This window comes from Amyelois transitella, chromosome 21 (genome assembly GCF_032362555.1).
Source record: "Amyelois transitella isolate CPQ chromosome 21, ilAmyTran1.1, whole genome shotgun sequence".
NCBI classification, from domain to species: domain Eukaryota; kingdom Metazoa; phylum Arthropoda; class Insecta; order Lepidoptera; family Pyralidae; genus Amyelois; species Amyelois transitella.
The window spans coordinates 3123866-3144238 of NC_083524.1; the positions used below are offsets into that span (position 1 = coordinate 3123866).

Below are 20373 nucleotides of genomic sequence, written 5' to 3' on the forward strand. Positions count from 1 at the left end.
AACCTTTATTAGTGTTAGCACAACCTTCAATTTTAACGTGGTATTTTGGCGATTATATCTCTTTAATTTTAGAGCACTAAAGCTAGTTCCCGCTCGGTCTGTCTGGTCGTCCATAGACCAACAATTTTGCATCATTATTCGCGTTGCCACACGGAACAAAAGGCTATTATGCAATTTTATTGTTCTGAAGCAAACAACTCTTCATTGAAAACGAAATGCTGAAAACATAGTGCAAATCACAATTAGCAATAACTCGGACAGATGAATAACCCAATCAACCTGAATGTGTCACTCGTAATAATCTGTTTCCTGTGTGACCAGCTATTAACTTCACAGAATATAAATGTGGATTCATAAGTGCACGCCTAACCTCGTTGAGGCAATCAAAAAAAGTGATGAACCGCAATCCAAAGTATATCAGATAATATTTAACAAATGTTAAGAACGGGGCCACAAAGCACGCTACCTGGACGGCGTGTCACTTATTTGTTTAGGCCGCCACGTCTCAAAACCAGTAGCCGAGAGCACAAACAACTATACAATGTGTAGATATATAGATGGTGTTGCTCAGGATTAGTTTTTGTTAGCCTTTTTATCTTAGCGTCCAGTTATACTAGGACTTCTCGTAGGGTTGGTCCTTCCAGCCAGATTTTGTAATAAAGCGTTTCATATCCGCACAAACTTGAGTTTGACGGGTCGCCTTTCACTCGGCCTAGATATTTGGGAACGGGTTTGTAATCACAATACTTGCAGCAGGCGTGTCGTCGACAATCTAGTCGCCATTTTAGTTTATTCCTCAACAATGTGTTTCCTGTGCTGTGCAGCTGTAAATTCGTGGACTAGTTATAACTTTTATTTTTATCCTTTTATTAAAATCATTTTTAAAATCTTGTTTTGTCATAACAAGTTTTTATTTCCATAAGCTGACTAAATTTAGATTTCTCTGTAATGAATATGCTCAGCAACCCTACGATTTAAAAATAAATTTATAGGACGAAAGTGTTAAAACCATTAAACAATATATTGTTTTGGAGTATGATATATGTATAATAACTAAGGGTCCAGTTTTAATACAGATCACTTAGATCGGTGCAAAGAAATATGTCAATGATTTTCAATCAATATCATGATAAACCAAAAAAGATTAACATTTGGACTACGTATGTACGATCAAAGTAATAAATATTCTTAAATCAAACGTATGGACTCAGAACCGAAATTATTTTAGGACTGGAAAGAGATGCGTCACCGCCAGCAATCCATCGGGATTGGTCGTTCTTGTCTGGACACGTTCGTGAGGTGACGCCATTAGTTCAAGTTGTTTTATTTCCTCCAACTCCAATGTTTCTGGCTCCGAAAATATTAGAGTTGTAGAGATTAAAGCGTGGGCTCTGTCTGTCGTTTCCTAGACGTTTAATGAAAATTTTGTTTTCTACGTTGCTTACAATACTGCATGTAAGAATAGATTTTATATTGTGTTGTCTGCAGAAGTTCTTATAAGACATTTTCTTGATATGAATACGTAACAATCAAGTTGTGGAACTAGTAAGAATCTTAAATGATTTTTCCTTTATTGAATTCCTACGTATTGAATTGTGTAATCTCGTTCTTTGTATTTCGCGCTTGCCTTGGCATGCTTAAATTTCTCCATGGTCTTTATACTTTACAGTAATTCCAAAATTGGGCACAACATTTGCGAAGCAGAATTTTCCATTCGTCTTTGTGGCACGTTTACCAACAATAAGCATAATGTATGTGCAATTTGGCAGATCAATTTCACGTAATGAAGTCGAATGCGGTGCAGCTGCCGTTTATATTTGTTTCTTGTTGCTATAGTGACATTGACTATTCAAGATACGTGTCTCTGTTTCCTGGCGGCAGGATCAAAGTCGGTGATATGGTGGGACACGCTCACGTTTCCCGCAGTGGTTTCACTAAAAAAAGCCAATTTAACGCCAAGCGAGGACTCAATTTTCCGTCGATCCTTTAGCTTTTTTTGTGCGCCATCAGGGATTCTAGTCTTGTCATCTTGAGACGGATGCAAGACCATCAGACGCGGCCTTCGACGCGCGTGTCCTGCATAAAGTGCATCAATTTATACTACTTTGTCCCCTGTTCACACTTCATAATGTAGCGTCTAATGCATCACGACCTCATGAGCCCTTCCAAGCTTGAGTCGTATGAAAAACCTGCGACCTTTGAAATATGCAAAGCAACGAATGCTTGGCAAGTTCCTGAGAAATGTTGAAATATTTCTGTGTCGGCTTGTAATACAGGTTTTATATTTTGTATTGTAAAACTGAGTGTACGGAAAACAAATTATATCTCGTCCTCGGAGAAGCGTCGCGCCCGCGCAGATATTTAGGTCGACCAAAATAACCGCGTTCAGACTGTAACTGGGCTCGTAAACATCGGCGTGCGCTGGAAACAAAGATTTTGAAGGCAAAGAAATACATCGAAATTCAATCGGCCACACTATTATTGAGACTAAAATTGCCGGAAAATTCGAGAAGTTCGATAAAGCTATTTGTATTAAGAGTGAAAAAGAGAGACTGGAGGTTGACAATTTCAACGAATCTCAAGTTACGCTGCGCTACAGCAATGCTTACATTGACGATAAAAGATTGATAATAGAAATGATAAGTGGGCTGTTTGTTGAACACGTCGCACACGGATTCAAGGCCATTTTGTTTACTCGTACGCACACCCGCATATATGCGCGTGGCCGGCAACCCGACCCGGCGATGATGCTCCTATCGCTGTCTGTTCAATAAACATCTGACCGCTTTGCAAATTTGCCGTATTATCACTGGTAAGAAAATGGCGGGAAACGCTTCATTGAATGTTTGGCGGGAAACTTGCGTAACCACGTGAAAGTATTTTCACCGAGGATTGAAAATAGATGAAGCTAGTGGAAATCTATGAGAACTGCCATTGTTTTTGCGTTGTTAAGAGAAAGTGACAATTACAAATCCGTTTCAAGAGTTCATTTTACAGATATTGTCATTACGTAATTAACCTAACTTATTGCTGATATCAAATATTGGGTTGAGGTCTGCTGTCCACGTGGCAGCGAGCCTGATTTTTGGCGGGAAGGCTCGTGTGGTCCAGTCGACCTTGGACGATGGCGTCACTGACATAGTCCCAGACTGCAGAACCGACGCCGTTTTTTACCATGATTCGAACATTAAATAATAATAGTAACCAAACCGTCCATTCGTTACATAAAACCTCTAAATTAAAGCCATTGGTTATAATTACAATACATCAAATATTTCAAATCAAATAAAACATGATATGTGTTTTTAAACCTTACTTTACACGTGATGTTGACGTTAGACACGTTTTTGGAAGGTCAACCGATATAACCGTTGGGGAGGTGGCCACTGGCAACTGATGATAAGAGTAGTGTTAAGAATTTCTGCGTAATTACATTTGCAAGTTTTAAATTCAATAACATTATGTTTTATATCAACACTTAATTGTCTGAAAATTAATGCTTATGGCACCTTGCTTTCAGCATATGGCTTACGAACTGTATAATTATTAAATTGGGCGATCACCTGTTTAAAACAATTCGCGTATTTGATACATTAAATTGCAAAAGGCAATTTAAGGCATTTGGATAATTTAATTTACTTAAAGCTCGTTTTGCGGAACTTATATTCTTCTATCTTCTTAATCTTATTATTTTATCATTTTAAATCTATTCTTGTAGGTATTTTATTGACTAAAATAAGTACTGCAAAGATCACGAATATCAAAACAAACTGTTTAGCTACTCGGAGTAACACAGTAACGTTTATTGTTCCGCGCCTGCGACCTTGGCTCATGTTGGCGTGTTGCTAACGCTTTTTCTGCCACTAATCTATAATAATCTGTAGTGATCGGTTGCTCCTGTTAAATTGTTTAAATTATATGTATTGTCTGACTCAGTAGTTCCTTTGTTTTCAATTTTTATTAAGTATCTTATTAATTTATTTTCTTGTAACAAAGAAAGGCACGTTTTCTTGTGCTTTGTTTAATTTTATTATTGACTTAAAATTTACGTTTGAATTTTATGACAAAAGTTAATTTAATGCATTGTAGACAATGAATTACACACTTGTAGATCGTTTTAACTTGACGCTAAAGCTAAAACTACGCTTAAAAACGGCAGTAAAAATATCGTTAAATTTTTATAGTCTGGATAATAATTCGTCAAAATTAGAAATGGGAGCCAAAGGGTTTGGCGGCTTGGGGACTAAAGAATTCCTTTTTAGATAATAACTTTAGGACCGTATCCTTATGGAAAGAGTCGTAAATGTCAACTGTCACCATCCATTACCAGCCGTAGGATATCAACTTAAACTAGTAAACCATAAAAAGAGCAGTCGCCATTGCCTTATTATAAATGGATTTTAAAGTCCAATTCGAATTTAACGATCACGCTTATTAACCTTAATGAAGCGTGAATGTTTTTCTCAATTTTCGAATTCTAATGATTTCATTGTATGTTAGCTTTTTATGCCATACTTTCATTCATTAGTTCATCTTTTAAGTAAGTAGTTATTCTTCTTTCCTGGGAAAAAAATTAATAACTTTTTTGAAATTTTCCTTTTATTTTATAACTTCTCCAGAAATTCAGAAGCATTCAGATTTCTGGAGATCATTTAGATTTACATAATAACATCTGTCGTCGACTCAGTTCTTACCTGCATTTTATGCACATGCCACGCCCCGAAGACTTTATGACTTTTTTATCACCTCTGCAATGTTCTTTGTAGGACACTCGTAAAACGACCAATACGTGTTAACAAATAGCATTTTATTCGTAGGTCCCGATTGTTTTGTGAATGCAGTGTTTGAATAAAACATAATACTTTGTATTTGCGCTCCGTTATTCATGTTAGATGCCAAAAAATTTACAATCAGAACGAATTACTTAAATCCATTACTATTAATATTTATAACGAGAGAAAGACTTATATTAGTTGCAAAGCATTGTGGCACTCCCTAAACTGCACCTGAATTTTACTTAAAACTAAATTCTCATTTCCCTCGTTCCAGATTTCCTGAAGCCACGCAAGCGGTTATCGACCAGCGGGAAGAAGTCGCCGGCCCACTCGCACAAGCACGAGTGCGGCCACGGGGCCCACATCCGCCCCCCGAAGGTGGCCCGGCTGAGCCAGGCCCACTTCAAGAGGTCTAGCTAGACCCTTCCACAGAAGACCCGACTAACTGCAGCTGAACCACGGTTGCCAGGGTTCATGTAAAATATCTTAATTTATTTAAATGTTTTTACTCTGTGAAAACGGATTTATTTTGTTAAGTAATTTGTAAGATGGTTTCAGGCCTTCGGCTCGAGGCTTTGGCCAGAGTCGCCTGGTCGCGATGTGTGACAGTCGAAATAATTTGCAGATTATGACATAAATTTTGGATCTTATGGTACTAGTACAGTGATTGTAAATAAGTTTTGTGTGTTCTTCAGTGGAACAATTCTAAAAACTGTCAAATCAAGTCGATCAAATCAGTTCAATAATATAAAATTAAAATTGGAATTCAGATAATGTTTTATTGTTTTGTAATGATTTCCTTGGAATTTTTCTTCATAGAATTATTAACAGCTTAGGCACTTTGAAAGTGTGACTTTTTAGAAAGGTTATAAACACCTTCATGCAACTGTTTAGTTACAAATAATTTCTGCGCAAAGTAATTTAACGCATCACATAAACTTTGTAACCAGAGGCGCCATTGTCGTGTCTGAAACTGCAATATTTATAATATATTACGACATAAATTTTAAGTTATTATGATCTCCTTTCGTATGTAAATTAAGTTATATTAGACTTAGTGTAGAAGTAGTTACTTTGAAAATGTTTAAGGTTTTATCCGTGTTCTAATAGCAGAAGGTACACAAAAAGAAATGCCTTGAAAATGTACTAATTCTCGGCTGAAATTAAATTTTAGTTGAGTCGCCAGTGCTTTTTTGACGCGTTTCAACAGATTCAAAGGATATTGAATTTCTTTTGTCCCTTCCACTTTTTACAGCGAAAGGGACTTAATAAACAGTTCCTTCTACACAAAAACTTAGTATAATGTAAGTAAAATACAAATACTCAATCATGAGCGATTCCGTCAAACAACGGGTCAATTTGCCAATATTATTTCATTAAGTACAATTTTCAACAAGTCTTGAGTATTTGTGTTTGATTGATCCTAAAACTCTTAGCATATTTGTTTTGTTGTTGTATTTTAATGGATTATATCTCTATGAATATTGACGATTGTTTTTTTTATAATTGAATATCTAAAGAAGTTAGTAGTTCGTGTAATTGTATTTCCCATTTGTAAGTCTGGATATCAGCTATTCGATCCCTAACCGCAGCCCTTTTTAAAAGTACAAATTGCTTCATCGGTTTAGGTCAAGGGCTGAGGTCTGCAAGTAAAAGTCGAATATCATTATCATCAAATTCATTATACTTAGGTTTTACAGTTAAACGATATTTAATTTCTTAATTCCCAATACATACACTGTGTATGCCACGTTTTGTACGACGTCTGTCGTATATTTTTCACACAACCAAAGTGCTGAACGGTTCCAGCCTCGACGCTAATGAAATTTTAAATGAACTTAAAGATTGACGATCAGAGTGAATTTATTTACAGTACTGTTAATAATTTCTGACTCTCAAAGTGTTCTTTTATAGCATGTTTTGACGTTATTACAGATAATTATATGAATTATGTTGTGTCTTCTCTAAAACCAACGCAATATGTGATCACATCACGGGACAAAACAGATCTACAAAATAAAGACTGCTTTATTTGTAGATCTCTTGTGTCAATACAGTGGAATGGACATTAATTAACAGATGTTAGGCTAACGTCATGCATGATTGATTGTAACTGTGTGATATTAAAGTCTAAATTTGTCTTGAAGGCCTCTGTTTGTGAGAAGACACCAAAAATGTTTGATATAAAAATTGTTATTTATTTTTCATGTCAATTTTCTCTTGTAACAGCGACGCAAGCATTCTCCCAGTCCTTGCGTTGAAACGTTTCAGTGTCAAATAGTGATAGCACGTCTATTTTATAATTTTATTATAATATTTTTTCTTTAACACCTGTGATGTATTAAATATGATCTCAGAAAAATAATTTAACTATACGCAATATCATATTTAATTGTTTAATGTTAGTTACGCGTCGAATGTAACTGCCAGTGTCCCTGTCAGTTTGTATGAGAAACAGTTTAATACATCAGTACATTTTATTTTGTTTTGTGGATAGTTTGTGTAGTTAAGGAAAATTGTGCACCGCCTATTTCCGTACAAAATAGGTTAAGTTTATTTTGGAACAGATATAAAGAAAACTGGAGTGTGAAACAATATATTTAACATAGAAATTAATACCATTTCAAAATAAGTTTCATTTAATTATTGTATAGGTTTTCAACTTGTTTAATCTATTGCGACATTTTTAAAATACAAATTTAATTTTATTCAAATTTTCTGTTTGACCTAATGGCTGATTGTCCGCCCTTGTGCCATACAGGATGTATTTTTTCCAATTAATGCTAAGACAGTTTTGATGAATGATGATTTTGATCACAACTCAGTTATTTGTTCCAAAATATTTATTCTATTTTGTACGGAGCGTCAAGAGGTCACGCTGGTCTTATATACCCTTGGAGAATGTTTTGTAAGTTTGCGTTTTTGTATGAGATTGTATACAAAAATTCAAGTAAGATGTGTCATGACCCTTTGCACTGTACATAATGTGCACATCTTGTATTTATTATGGGGTCGGATTCAAAGTTTGTAAAGGGATACACAAAATAATGTTAGTTTGTCTTTAAGCCGCAGAGGCGAGTAATATTTTCAAATCGTGCCAAATAACAATATACTTGAACGCTTTTAGTATACGAATTATTTGGTCTGAGTGGTAGCAGGCTATGTCATACCAATCTTGCATAAGTTCTCTACAATCCTTAACATAGTTATATTAAACATACATATTCCTGTTTTGAGTCAAGCTGGAATAAGTGCTCCAATAGAATTCACATTAATTTATGACATAAAGTGAAAAGTAACACCAGCGTTTTAAATTCCGAGAAATATTATTTTTGATTCCACGCGAACAACCTCTAGTTATGACATAATATCATTGTACCGTTTTAGGATTGATAACTGAGAACTATGTATTCCGCAATAGTAAGCGCTGAATCAGCATAAATTTGTAAATAACTTGAGAAACTAATTAATTCTATATTATATCAAGCTATTAATATAATATTTCTTATGTATAAACAACTTACATTTAGATAAAAAGCTTACTCCGTAACTCTGGTGGTTTTATTTGACAATTCATCTCTTATACCTAGTGAAAGAACATCTATGTATAACCTGCTTAAGCAATATAATATCAATATTATCTTAGAATTAACGAAATTAAGAAGTACCGGCCGTGTTGAAAGTGCCTCTAAGGCAGAAAAGGTTTGACATAATATGATGACGCTTATTTCAAGGAAGGGTAAGCAGAGACTACAATTGCTTTATCCACATACATCAATATTATAATTTCATCGCGTCTTGATGATAACGAATTTTCAGGCATTGACCTAGGATTCTATCAAGATCTAGTATCCTTACCTTACATTAGGGTGGGCTCAATCCGTCTGCAATATTTTATATAGTCACGTCCACATCCCCTGCGGGGCAGACGGAGCCAACAGTGAAAAGACTAAAATGCCACGTTCAGCTGTATGGCTTTATGATGGAATTGAGATTCAAATAGTGACAGGTTACTAGCCTATCGCCTACAAGAGGAATCCCAAATTGATAAGCATATCCCTTAGTCGCCTATTAAGACAACTACAGGAAAATATGGAGTGGTTCTATTCTAAAGTCCCGGAAACCACACGGCATAGAAATCGTATTGGTTCAGATTTCTATGACTAGTTGTAAGACATACACGAGTGACGAAACGTGGATAGGATACACGCTCACTGCACATATATGCACTGCAGGAAGTTAAATCCTGTTCTACACAGCTAATTATTATGTTAATTAGATAGGAAGGTACAGTACGATACTGGTATGACAAGATGCACTTCCGCGGAGATCTTAGTTGGGTGGAAGGAACTGGTTTTATCTCAGAATTTAGAAATTTGAACTAAAATAGAAAAATATACATACATACGTCTATATCCCTTGTGGGGTAGACAGAACCAAGAGTCTTCAAAACACTGATAGGCCACGTTCAGCTGTTTGGTATAATAAAAGAATTGAGATTCAAATAGTGACAGGCTGTTAGCCCATTGCGTACAAAATAGGAATATTTAGTTTTCAGGATTATACGGTTACTGTAGGGTTCTATCATTTCTCCTTTAACTTAACTAAGGATAGACTACAAATGAAACAACAATTGGATGCTCGTATGAAAATGTTTACTGATATCACAATCAAGTCTACACAACTAATCAATTACCCATCATTCGTGTACAACATGGCAATGAATGATACACAGATTACGTCGATCGCCGCAACATGGCGGACGGCGCTAAACGCTTTGTAACACCCCATAGAACCGCGATAACTGGATTATAAAGGTATTTTGGTGCTAGCAGTACTTAAGAGAGCACCTATGATAATGTTCTTGGCCATCTAGATTTTCGATTTAGCAAAAGCAAAATCCCCCCGTAACATGACACGCACGACGCCATTTTCATCCCACGAAAAACTATCGCTGTTTCGCTTTTTATTATGAAGATAAACGAGACTGTGATAGTATTTCTCGCGATAAAAACGGCGTGTCGCGTGCCATGCTGCGGGGGCAGGTACTGTCAGGCTTTACATAATATTTAAAAGTAATAAATAAAACTAAATGTGGTGTTACATAAATAGTGCCTACGAATTCGGGAGAGCTGACTATAACTAAATTTATGAACCAAAAAAAGTTTGTAGGGATCATGGCAAGTGTCAAGCTACCTCTCCGGGGAAAAGGCGCGAAATGTGTAGAGGAAAGTAACCAAATATGGGCTACCATTTTGTTTTTGCCTCAAAAATAAAAAACTATTAAAAAAATAACCATTTATTGTGGTCAAAATAATCACACATACATTTTTAAAGAGCTAAGTAACAATCATATGTTCTTAATATTATTATATATTATTATCTTGAGCATTAAACAAAATATCAAAATAGATTCTAAATATGGAACAGGTACTTAAATATGGGCTACTAATAGAAACTTAATATGTCTTCTACGAAAATAACAATTATAAATATTTACCTTATAAGAGATCAAATTACTTTGGTAGATGGAAGAAATCACATAATTTACTTACAAAAATCACATATCCAAGTGTCGAACTCTGGCCCAGCACAGTCATTATGTGCCCAGAGCTGACACATTAAACATCTTACCCACAGTTCTCCTGCTGCGTTTTCTGAAAAAAATTCCTGACAAAACATACACGCTGCATCGGCAGTATCAGGAGCCTCTCTTCCTATAGGGGCATCTGGTTCACTATCTGAATCAAATTGGACATATTCTTCACTTACACTTTCTTCCTTGGTCTTGGCTTACTTATTTCCTAAACTTCTTTTGCTTGGGTTACTTATCTTTTGTTTTATTTTCTTTTTCAATTTTCTTCCTACTTGTTGCAATAAGGCCATTTTTATATGGAGACAAAGTTATGACCGAAACCACAGCAGCCCATATTTAGGACCATAGTAATAGCCCATATTCGAAATTCTTAACTAAAATAAATTTGATCTTGTACTTTACAAATCATATATAGCAAGCAATAAATCGACCGAAAATCATAAAATTAAACTTATATTTTGCAATAAAACACATGGTTACAGTATGTAGACCTAATTTTCTTTGATTAAACAACACATTGATACGAACCTCAGAAAACTTTTCGACAGCAACAACACAAGAACAGCTGACAATGGCGACAGCTCGCGCGCGATTGACGAGAGCGAGTGAGTGCGATGTCAAAGCGAATGAATGCGATGGACGATCGTCGTTTGTTGTGTCATTCGACTGTAGGTTTTCGAGAATTGTTACTAGCCCATATTAAAGCACTAGCCCACATTTAGTTACTTTCCTCTATGTAAAAATAAATAAAATTAAAATTAAATATCTATTTAAATAACAGTTTCTTTTCCTTTACAACAGCTGAGAAAGAATTACTTACTATAACTATCTTAATTAATCAGTTTGCCTTGATCAGACGGCTAATGTAGAAAACCTTGGTCCTACAGCATAGGTGCACTCTTTAGGTACACTAAACCAAGCAACATTCTTTTATTCGTGTCATGCCACGTGTTTTATTTGTGAACACATGAGACTAACGTGTTGCAAATAAAAAACATATTTTTTTTACATTACATTTCAAGTACAATAATGTTCGCTGTTTATTTCGGCAAAATTAAAGTTTAGTAACGTACTTGCAATAAAAACGAAAGTATTTTTATTTTTCTTAAATTTAAACTGATTCTTGTAAATATTTCCTGGGATAAAGTTGTTACTACTTATCAATTTTGTAAACATTAATTCATTCAAAAACATTCAATCTTTCCGAATGATAATAACAAAAATTAGAATATAATGTGTTAAAAGAATGTTGCCTGTATACGATCTACGTGACTACAATACGTCATGAGTGACAAAAGTAAAAAACGTCTAAGTAGGTACTCGAATAGAAAATTACTTACTAATCAGTACAGCACTATTTGGTTGAAAACATTTAAAACTTTGTGTTAGGTTTACAATAAAAATGCGAAGTTCTCAATATTCAGGCGAAAAAGTTTTTTTTTTTCATGCGCTAAATGTTAAAACTCCAATATAATCAAATAGTGAAAAGATAAAAGATAAATGATTAGAATAAAAACAACGTGTTATTATTGTCTCAAAACATGGAGTCAGGCGCCCTCTGACGTAGTGGCGAAGAACTACATTTTTTTAGAATATTACATGTTTGACCATGCACGCAACTCTATGCTGAGTAATCCTGAGACTTTTAATAAATACGAATAACTATACACGTATATACAATTACAGTAACAGATTATTACACTTAGGCACATCAATTGTTATAAAATTACGATTTAATTCGAAAAAGTGATCCTGTCACCGATATATAATTATGCTACCACGAATCTAATACATATATAAGTGAATATTAAGTAATTTACATATGGGGTTAATAGTTACTAAGTATAATAAAAAAATGTTTAAGACTTTTATCGATTAAAATGTAACTCGAGGTTACCAAGAAGAATATCCTACAACACTTACAACATCCGAAATATTATAGAAATAATTTGAATGCAATGTCTTTCTCTTATATAATCCTATTTATGGAAAGAGCATTTTAAGCACAGACATTGGGATTTGTGATAAATTTGTACTTTAAATTTCCCTTAGTCATGAAACAATCAGTGCCGAGACATTAGTAGCAATAACATCCTTACTTTGTTATAATCATTTGTGTAGGATAAATATTATTTAAATTATGCTATTTTGGTCGTAAACCTACTTTACTATACTAGCATAAAATAGGCATACCAACTTTCAGGTTATATGCAAACGACATTTTTTTAATGAAAGTAGGTATATTATGTTTTCAATTAGTTTCGAAGCAGATCAGTTGTATGAATTATTTCAGACAAGAACCTTTAAGAAGGGTTAATTTAATATACGTATTGTCACAAAAAATCTTTTTATGCAAAAATTACCCGATGAAAATGAAAATCCACCATTAACACGTTATCTGAAAGTCGGTACAGTGCGATCCTTCTGCGTAGGCGCAGGTAGCGACAACAAACAGTAATTAATTTTTGGACGCTAGAACATTAAGTCAGTGAAATTTTACATAGAAGACAGCAAATTCCGATTAATTTGGACATCAAAATCACATTTTAATATAATAAATAAAATATCTGAATTGTCTACAAGTGGCTTCTACATCTTAATTTATCAAAACATTAAGTGGTGCGTGCGACGGCGAGTTCGCTTCTCAAATTCTTCTTACATTATTTTTGTATAAATTATAACACAAGTTTCATTATCCCCACTTAAAAGCAATCTATACTTTAGTTATAAGAAATACTATTTGCTAACAAATTAACATAACTCCAAAGTACTTGAAGATGTAACGGTCGAATGCCTTCTCTTAAACTTGTACTTATGTTAAAATATAAATGAAGTATTTTAACTTTTTTATCTCATCTCATACTTTTTTTCGTAGAGAGTTTATTTTTGCTGTTGCACTTCATTCTAAAAATAAATAAATTGATAAACAAGGAAACATAACAGCTACGAGCTATAGCTCCATTGCTCAAATAGTAACAACCGCTACGGAATTACGACTGCGACAAATCCCTCTACAGACTACAGAGGTTACTCAGTCATATTGTTTTCGTATTAACTTTTTCAATTAAAATACTTCAGGATTTAAAACTTTTTATTTAATTTTTTAACTAATCCGATTAAACATTTTGTTGGTAAACATTTTGTGAATAATTTTTTCGAAGTACAGTCAGAAGAATAATACGACCTCGCCGTCTAAATCTCGCAGTTAAACCATAGACAAATACTAATCCTACGCAGTAACACTACACCCATAGCTTGTATAAATCTTTGACAAAGTTTAAATTTCTAGATAAAAAGCCGACGACGCTACGTCTAAAACATCCCTGATATTTCTTTTGGGCAATGATTTCAATGATGAACCGTATACCTAAACTAGTAAATATATTTATTACTCAGATTACGGAAACAGATAAAACTTCCTCGCAATATATTTTATTTGACACAATCCATCATTGAAATCACTGTTATCTTAAAACGACTACAGCCCTAATCACTCTATAAGCTCTAGTTAAATATAAAATATTTAGACATCTATAATATAATTTAAGTCGGTTTGGTGTCGAAGTATGCGATTACATTAAAGAAGTATTTCAAATATAAACAGTCCAGCTGTCAACGGTTTTGGACGGCAAAACATTTGGTTGGATGGCGACCAACTATGGCGCGAACATCTAGGCACGCGTCGGGGGTTCATATTTCAAAATTGGTCACCCAAATTCGACCTGTGATGGTATTACTCGATCAAACGAATCGAGCACAATAATTTAGAAACCACTTGACAGTTATTCGTATCGTTTTAATTAGTCACCAATTCAAAAATAAGCACCCACCAACGTTAAAGTTATTGTGACAATTCAATTTCCACGTGCTAAGGACAGGTTCGTAGAGAATTTTCTTATTTTATAATATTGGGTGATTACATCTAAGTTTTCCTTTCAGAAGCTGTTTCCGACATACTGGACTGCGTTATCTAGATACGAACTACAGACAAAATCACATTAATATTAATAGACAGTGTAAAAATAATGTTTATAAACATTGGCCTATGAGTAAGTCAAGAGTTCATTGTACTTCATCTAGTTGAAAAGCTTATTGTTATTATCACACATATAGTTACCTAGTAAGTAGATATAGAACGTTGAATATACAAAGTTACTCTAGGCAGCCTAGGTATAGCAGCATATGAACTAACCCACTAACATTGTGACGTCAGACTTGTTAATTACGAGGATCCTGACAATCAAAATAGCCATTTGTTCCCACACCACTCTTTTGCTACTCAAAACGCGCAGGCGCTTCTAGTAAAATATCGACATCGAATATAATAGTATTCCTTTAATAGATAAGTGTTATAGTAACAGCCACATATAATAAAATCGATGTTGATTACGCTATTACTTACGATTCATAAAATGATTATGTAAATGTTTTGATTTGATGTTTGTAGCTCGATACTGCCACTCGATTTAGGATAATTTTAATGTGAGACATATAATGTGCGGTTCCAGCATATAAAAGTGCTTCTACATATACATAGAAAGCATATACAGTCAGTCGAACATCCAAAGATTACCACAATATAAGTATTTCAATATAACGTGCAATGTAGAAAAACTACTATTTTTAATTGTATCAAATACCAAATACAAGGGAAACAGCCGATTCAAATTCTGACAAACGACTTTCATCAAACTACATCTACCATCATTCAACATTTATTCGAACAATTAAATAGATTCTACTGAGACTGCGGTGATAAATTTTACTCAAAAGACACAAAATAAACATGTAAGAAATAAGTATAGACAAAAGTAACGTAGTAACGTATGTTTTTGCCAATTCTCTTTATCTAGGAACTCATATTTTGTCATATTTTCAGGAAGAACAGTATGTAGTACAGCATTTATAATGGAATTTTTGCATGTATGATGAAATTTCTGCAGTACTTATAAAAAAAGATAAATATATGAGGTTTCATTTGTTTCTGGTCGATATTCGAATATATTTTTGGAGTTCCACAGCTACGTCCTAGCCTATTTAAAATGTACAATGTAATACTATTGAGTCTAATTAAAACGAACGAAAAGACTACTAACAAGCAAATAATAAGAATGATTATTGTCTGACACTGGGTTATTGTCAAGACAGCAGTTAAGGCGCCACGCGCCACTCTATTGACTAAAATAATTACAGGATGTCGACTATGTCACCAATTTTAATGAAATATATGCATTTTGAAAGAGCCAACGAATAGAAGCCCAACATAAATTACAACAGTTTAAACTCAAGTTAATAATTATCGAATGGAATACGCTCAACTTATTAACTTGCAATAAACTTCAGACAAGGAAAACAAAGTTTAATATTCCAAAATCGTTATTTTAATCTTCTTATACTTAAATTCATTTTCAAATCACCTTGGCAACATAGTCACACCCTCCGAGTCAAATATTCGCCAGTGATGCGCAAGCGCAACACCGCAAACGACTCGCGACCAAGCGAAAAGGAAAGGAGCGGGACAAAATAAAAGTAAAATAAAAAGGGATAATTGGATGTTTATTTACAATTTGCTTTCTAATAATAACTATTTGATTATCATTGAAGAAAACTTAAGCCACATCAGTGCTATATCCCTGATTACCCATCGAATTTAAAACATGTTAATTTCAACTTGTCTGCACAAGCCACTATGCTAAATTAAAACATACAATACCCATTAATGTAATAGTTAGTCGATTGTACCCGCGGGTACGGCAATGTTACAAGAGAATGACTGGTGTATTCATTAAAAAATATCAATAATGATTAAAACATTATAGTTAATAATCAAATCACAGTGGAATAGAAAAGGTAGGCTGACGCCAGAACAACACAGTAATATTATAGAAAATAGTACAAAGAAATTGTCGATGGCGCATCGCAAGCTAAATTACATAGATCTTAATCAATATGTTGTTAATAGATTTGCGCATACGCCGTCCACAATTTCCATAAAAATCAATGATTATGACAGCAAACAGACACCTTAATGGAGTAAGTATTTGTACATTAAATAGGTCAAATACAATTATATCGATTTATTGTCGTTGCGCATACGCGCGGACCGGGCATGCCTTTGCAAAATGCAATATTGTTTTTAACACACACAAAACGTATTGCAACAAACCCAAAATTTACACCAACTAATATTATATTGAGTAGATCACAGTGTATGCGGATTTATTGCGCGACTTTATCATTTAGACATGCCCCATATACAAGTTACAACTAAATACCATGAGATACCTAAAAAAAATTTAATAATTATAGAAAATATAACATTCCATTGTTAATACACTTAATAAAAAAAAGAAATTAAACCCCGAAACTACAGTAAGTAGAAGTGCGCTGTGATTGGTCGATTATAAAGGGCGGGGTTAAGCTGTAGTAGTGGTGGGGGGTGCACAGAAAGAGATCATTATCTACGCCCGTATAGGGCAATCTCGCTCTTTTTGCTAACCGTACATGCACCTATTAGCAGAGGCAGTACCATCAGCATAATGGAAATTCTTAAAGTTTATATTAACACAGATTTACAGAGATATGGATGCCAGAATAGAACTGTTTATTGAATTGAAATATATATAATCCAAAAAAAAAAGCACTTAAAACGTTGAACTGAATCCATGTAATTTTTTATTATCAGATTATCACGTCTCGTTACTTATAAATAAGTCAAAAATTTGGGTATCATTTGACCACATAGTCATATTCAATGACCAGCACAAAAACCTATTTTCTTTTGTAGACCCATGATAAAGTCATTTTTAACTAATATAAATTTTGATGTTTTGAAGATATTAACGATTACCCATAAATTATTTAAAGAAGTAATTCAAAATTTACAATCAAGTAAAAAGCACACATATTTATTCAAAATATAAAAAAAAAATTGTAATACATTGCAATGACAAAAAATACGGAAAATGTGAAAGATTGCATATGCAAAGAATTAATGATTTTATTATGCGATTATCGGTTTCCTCCTTATTGATTCTTTAAAAATTTAAATCATTTAAAATTGACTAATAACACTAATTATTATTGCACTTTATGCATACATTTACAATAACTCATTCAGAATTTACAAAATTTCCTTAAATTTTACAGGAATACTTTGGAACACATGAACATTCATATTAAACAGATAAATTCACATTTTTCGTTCCAATTTTATGTACCGCGTCCGACTATTAGGTGCAAGTGTACTAAACATTGCAAGGATCAAGCTAAATAAAAAGCGTATGCCGTACACATATCAAAAACTAAAGAAGTAAAGATTAAGAATCATTAAAAACTAAGGCACAAGTAAAATTACACACTAAAAAACCAAGATTAATACTAAAAAAAGACCTATTAAAAGATTGAACCAGCGTAATCAATGCAATGTTTAGCCGCTCCCATTGTGGATAGAATCATAAATGAGTAAAAATAATATACAAAGCACTACCGTTACTACAACCGTAAGTGATATAAAACTAAACATAAGATTATTGTCAACCAGCAAAGCTAAACCACTAAAATATAATCAAATTAACATTACATAGTCTTGTCATTAAAAAAGAAAAGTAAAATTTATTCGTTAAAAGATTTTATATTTATATATAAAACGAATGCGGCGTCCGGGCGTCCCGATAGCGTCATTTTTATGCGAATATCGTAAATAAGACACTTAAAAAAAACCTATAACAGCTAATGTAAGCATATTATGTAGATTACAATAGAACGACATGCGCCCGCGTCGCCCCAGACTACTGTTACAAAGAATGCGAGTTTTCTTTGATATGACTATGAAATTGTACGATAGCACTTACATTTTAATACTTATACAAGGACTACGGCGGCGCATGCGCGTGTCGCGTCACAGCAGACCCAAGGCGCGGGCACCGATTTCTTGCGATATTCACGAACATAGATAATACATATGTTTTATCTTTGTCTTGTTCTCTTTCTGTCTCCTGATGGATAGAAAGAGATATCAATTTTCCTGAATAAAGAGTTGAGGTTAAGAAACCGGCGACCCATCACCTCACTAACGCTACCGAATTAAAACTATGTTGCAGTCGTAAAATAATTGCATTAATTTGTATTAAAAAGATAATTAGTTTTACTTCTTTTTTTTTTTTTGTCTATTTAATTAACAATTTCCATCTATCTAAATGTGAATATACATGTATTACACTCGTTAACTATCCTTTAGTGTGTACTAAATGTTCATAAAATTCTTAAGATATACATTTATTTCGTTTATCATACCGGTTAACTACATCTACACATCCATCACCGCGCCTACACACAATATCTACATAATAAAAAATCCAGTTAATTATATTTTATTAATATAGTAATAAACACAGCATAAATGTTTGTTTTTGTTTAATTATCCAACTATACTACCTGATATGGAACGCAACAAACCAATATTCAGCCGACCGTCTACAGCAAATCGTAACGCTAAAGTTAAATCAAAATAATAATTGACAAAATCACCGATCGCATAAAAACTAAATACAAAATAAGACGCCGCGACATGGGCTCATACCAACGCCGGGCTCACTAAATAATCCCCATACAAAGATTTGGTACAAACACAACTAATTCTAAGATAAAATATTAGTAAATGCAGCCTACTTCCGCAGCCAAATTATACTAACGCGAAATTTACAATCCATATTATACACGTAAAAACAAACTGTCATTAAACCTATAATATACTGCTCTCGCGCACGAATAATGCAATACTAAAATCGATCAAACTTATCAACTTAAACGATTAAACACATCCCAATATTACGAATAACATCGATCAATTACGATCTACTCACGGTAAATCGATAAAAATAGTCGCTTACGACGACATTTGTACAGATAGTCGATTAACTACAAATACGTGTGACCGTCAGGTCGAATAATGTAAGGAACTGGCTAATATAACATTGGACACACACTAGTCATAGATTTAATTAAAAATTGCCGTGTGATAGAATCGAATACCGGTTCCTTTGGCACTCCAGCGCACTTACTGAGGAGCGGATCGATAGCAACCGGTCGTCCGATCGTCGGTAAGGGCCGCCGAATGCGTAAGTCAAAAATACGATAATAATAATCATATCGATTCTGAAACATTTAACTTTCTAATGATTTCATATCAAATACATTTATTTACAAAAAGCCTGCAACAATGCTAAGAATGGTGTGGAAATATAGCTCGAAATATCAGGATAAAAGAGATTTTTGTTTAAAAATACCAGGATCCCATCGGATACAAAGAGGTCTAATTCTAGATTCACCGAATACGTTCCAATTCCGAAATGTTCTCTTCAGTGGTTGTAGAAGGCGTTGAACAATGAGACACAGAAATATTCGCATCGCCGTTGACCTTCCAATTTTGAAATAAAACTCTTGTAGCCCATGCGACGTACTAAGATACGCAGACATATTCACATAATGACGTTCCAATTTCGAATTCACTCTCTTGATGCGAAGTACTAGGAGACTATGAGGCGTGAAGTGCTCCAAGTTGTCGTATTGAGAGGAGACGGAAGTCAGTCGGTGTACCACAAGTGTTGTTGGTGGTGTTGTGGCACGATGTAGGTAGTGGGGGAATATGTCTGGAGGTAGGGGGGCAGTCGGGCCCCGCTCGCGTGATGGGCCGGCGGCGGGCCTCCTACTGCGCCTACGCCGCCACTGAAATTGGGTAAAATTTAGTTTTAATATCAACATTTATGACAAATGTCGGGTGAACAAAATATAACTTGCTGATTATGAATTCAGTCAATGATCGTTAACAAAACAACAAGTAACTCATTATCATAATGACTACTAAATATAAAAAAGTCAACCTTTACCTCTGTTTCCTGTGATATGATATTTATCCCGAAGTACTTAGTACAAAACATATACATATATAAAACATTTTCAAGAAACACTTACGACCCGGACTAAGTCGGTAGTATAGTGTAA

At 34.1% G+C, this 20373-nt stretch overlaps 2 protein-coding genes across 7 annotated transcripts in view; one reads left to right on the forward strand and one right to left on the reverse strand.

The window, feature by feature from the left end:
- Window positions 1-6263, forward strand: part of LOC106136649 (cyclin-dependent kinase inhibitor 1) — a 38725-nt gene extending 32462 nt beyond the window's left edge. The window contains exon 3 of the mRNA XM_013337270.2: window positions 5050-6263. Within this exon, the coding sequence (XP_013192724.1) occupies window positions 5050-5195 (146 nt within the window). The 3' untranslated portion in view covers window positions 5196-6263. The remainder of the gene's footprint in view (window positions 1-5049) is intronic.
- Window positions 6264-15908: 9645 nt separating this feature from the next.
- The window catches only part of LOC106136632 (homeodomain-interacting protein kinase 2), a 91346-nt gene continuing 86881 nt past the window's right edge, over window positions 15909-20373 (reverse strand). For all 6 annotated transcript variants that reach the window (XM_013337243.2, XM_060950344.1, XM_013337242.2 and 3 more), the window contains one exon: window positions 15909-20097. In XM_013337243.2, coding sequence (XP_013192697.1) covers window positions 19956-20097 — 142 coding nt within the window. In that variant the 3' untranslated portion in view covers window positions 15909-19955. The remainder of the gene's footprint in view (window positions 20098-20373) is intronic.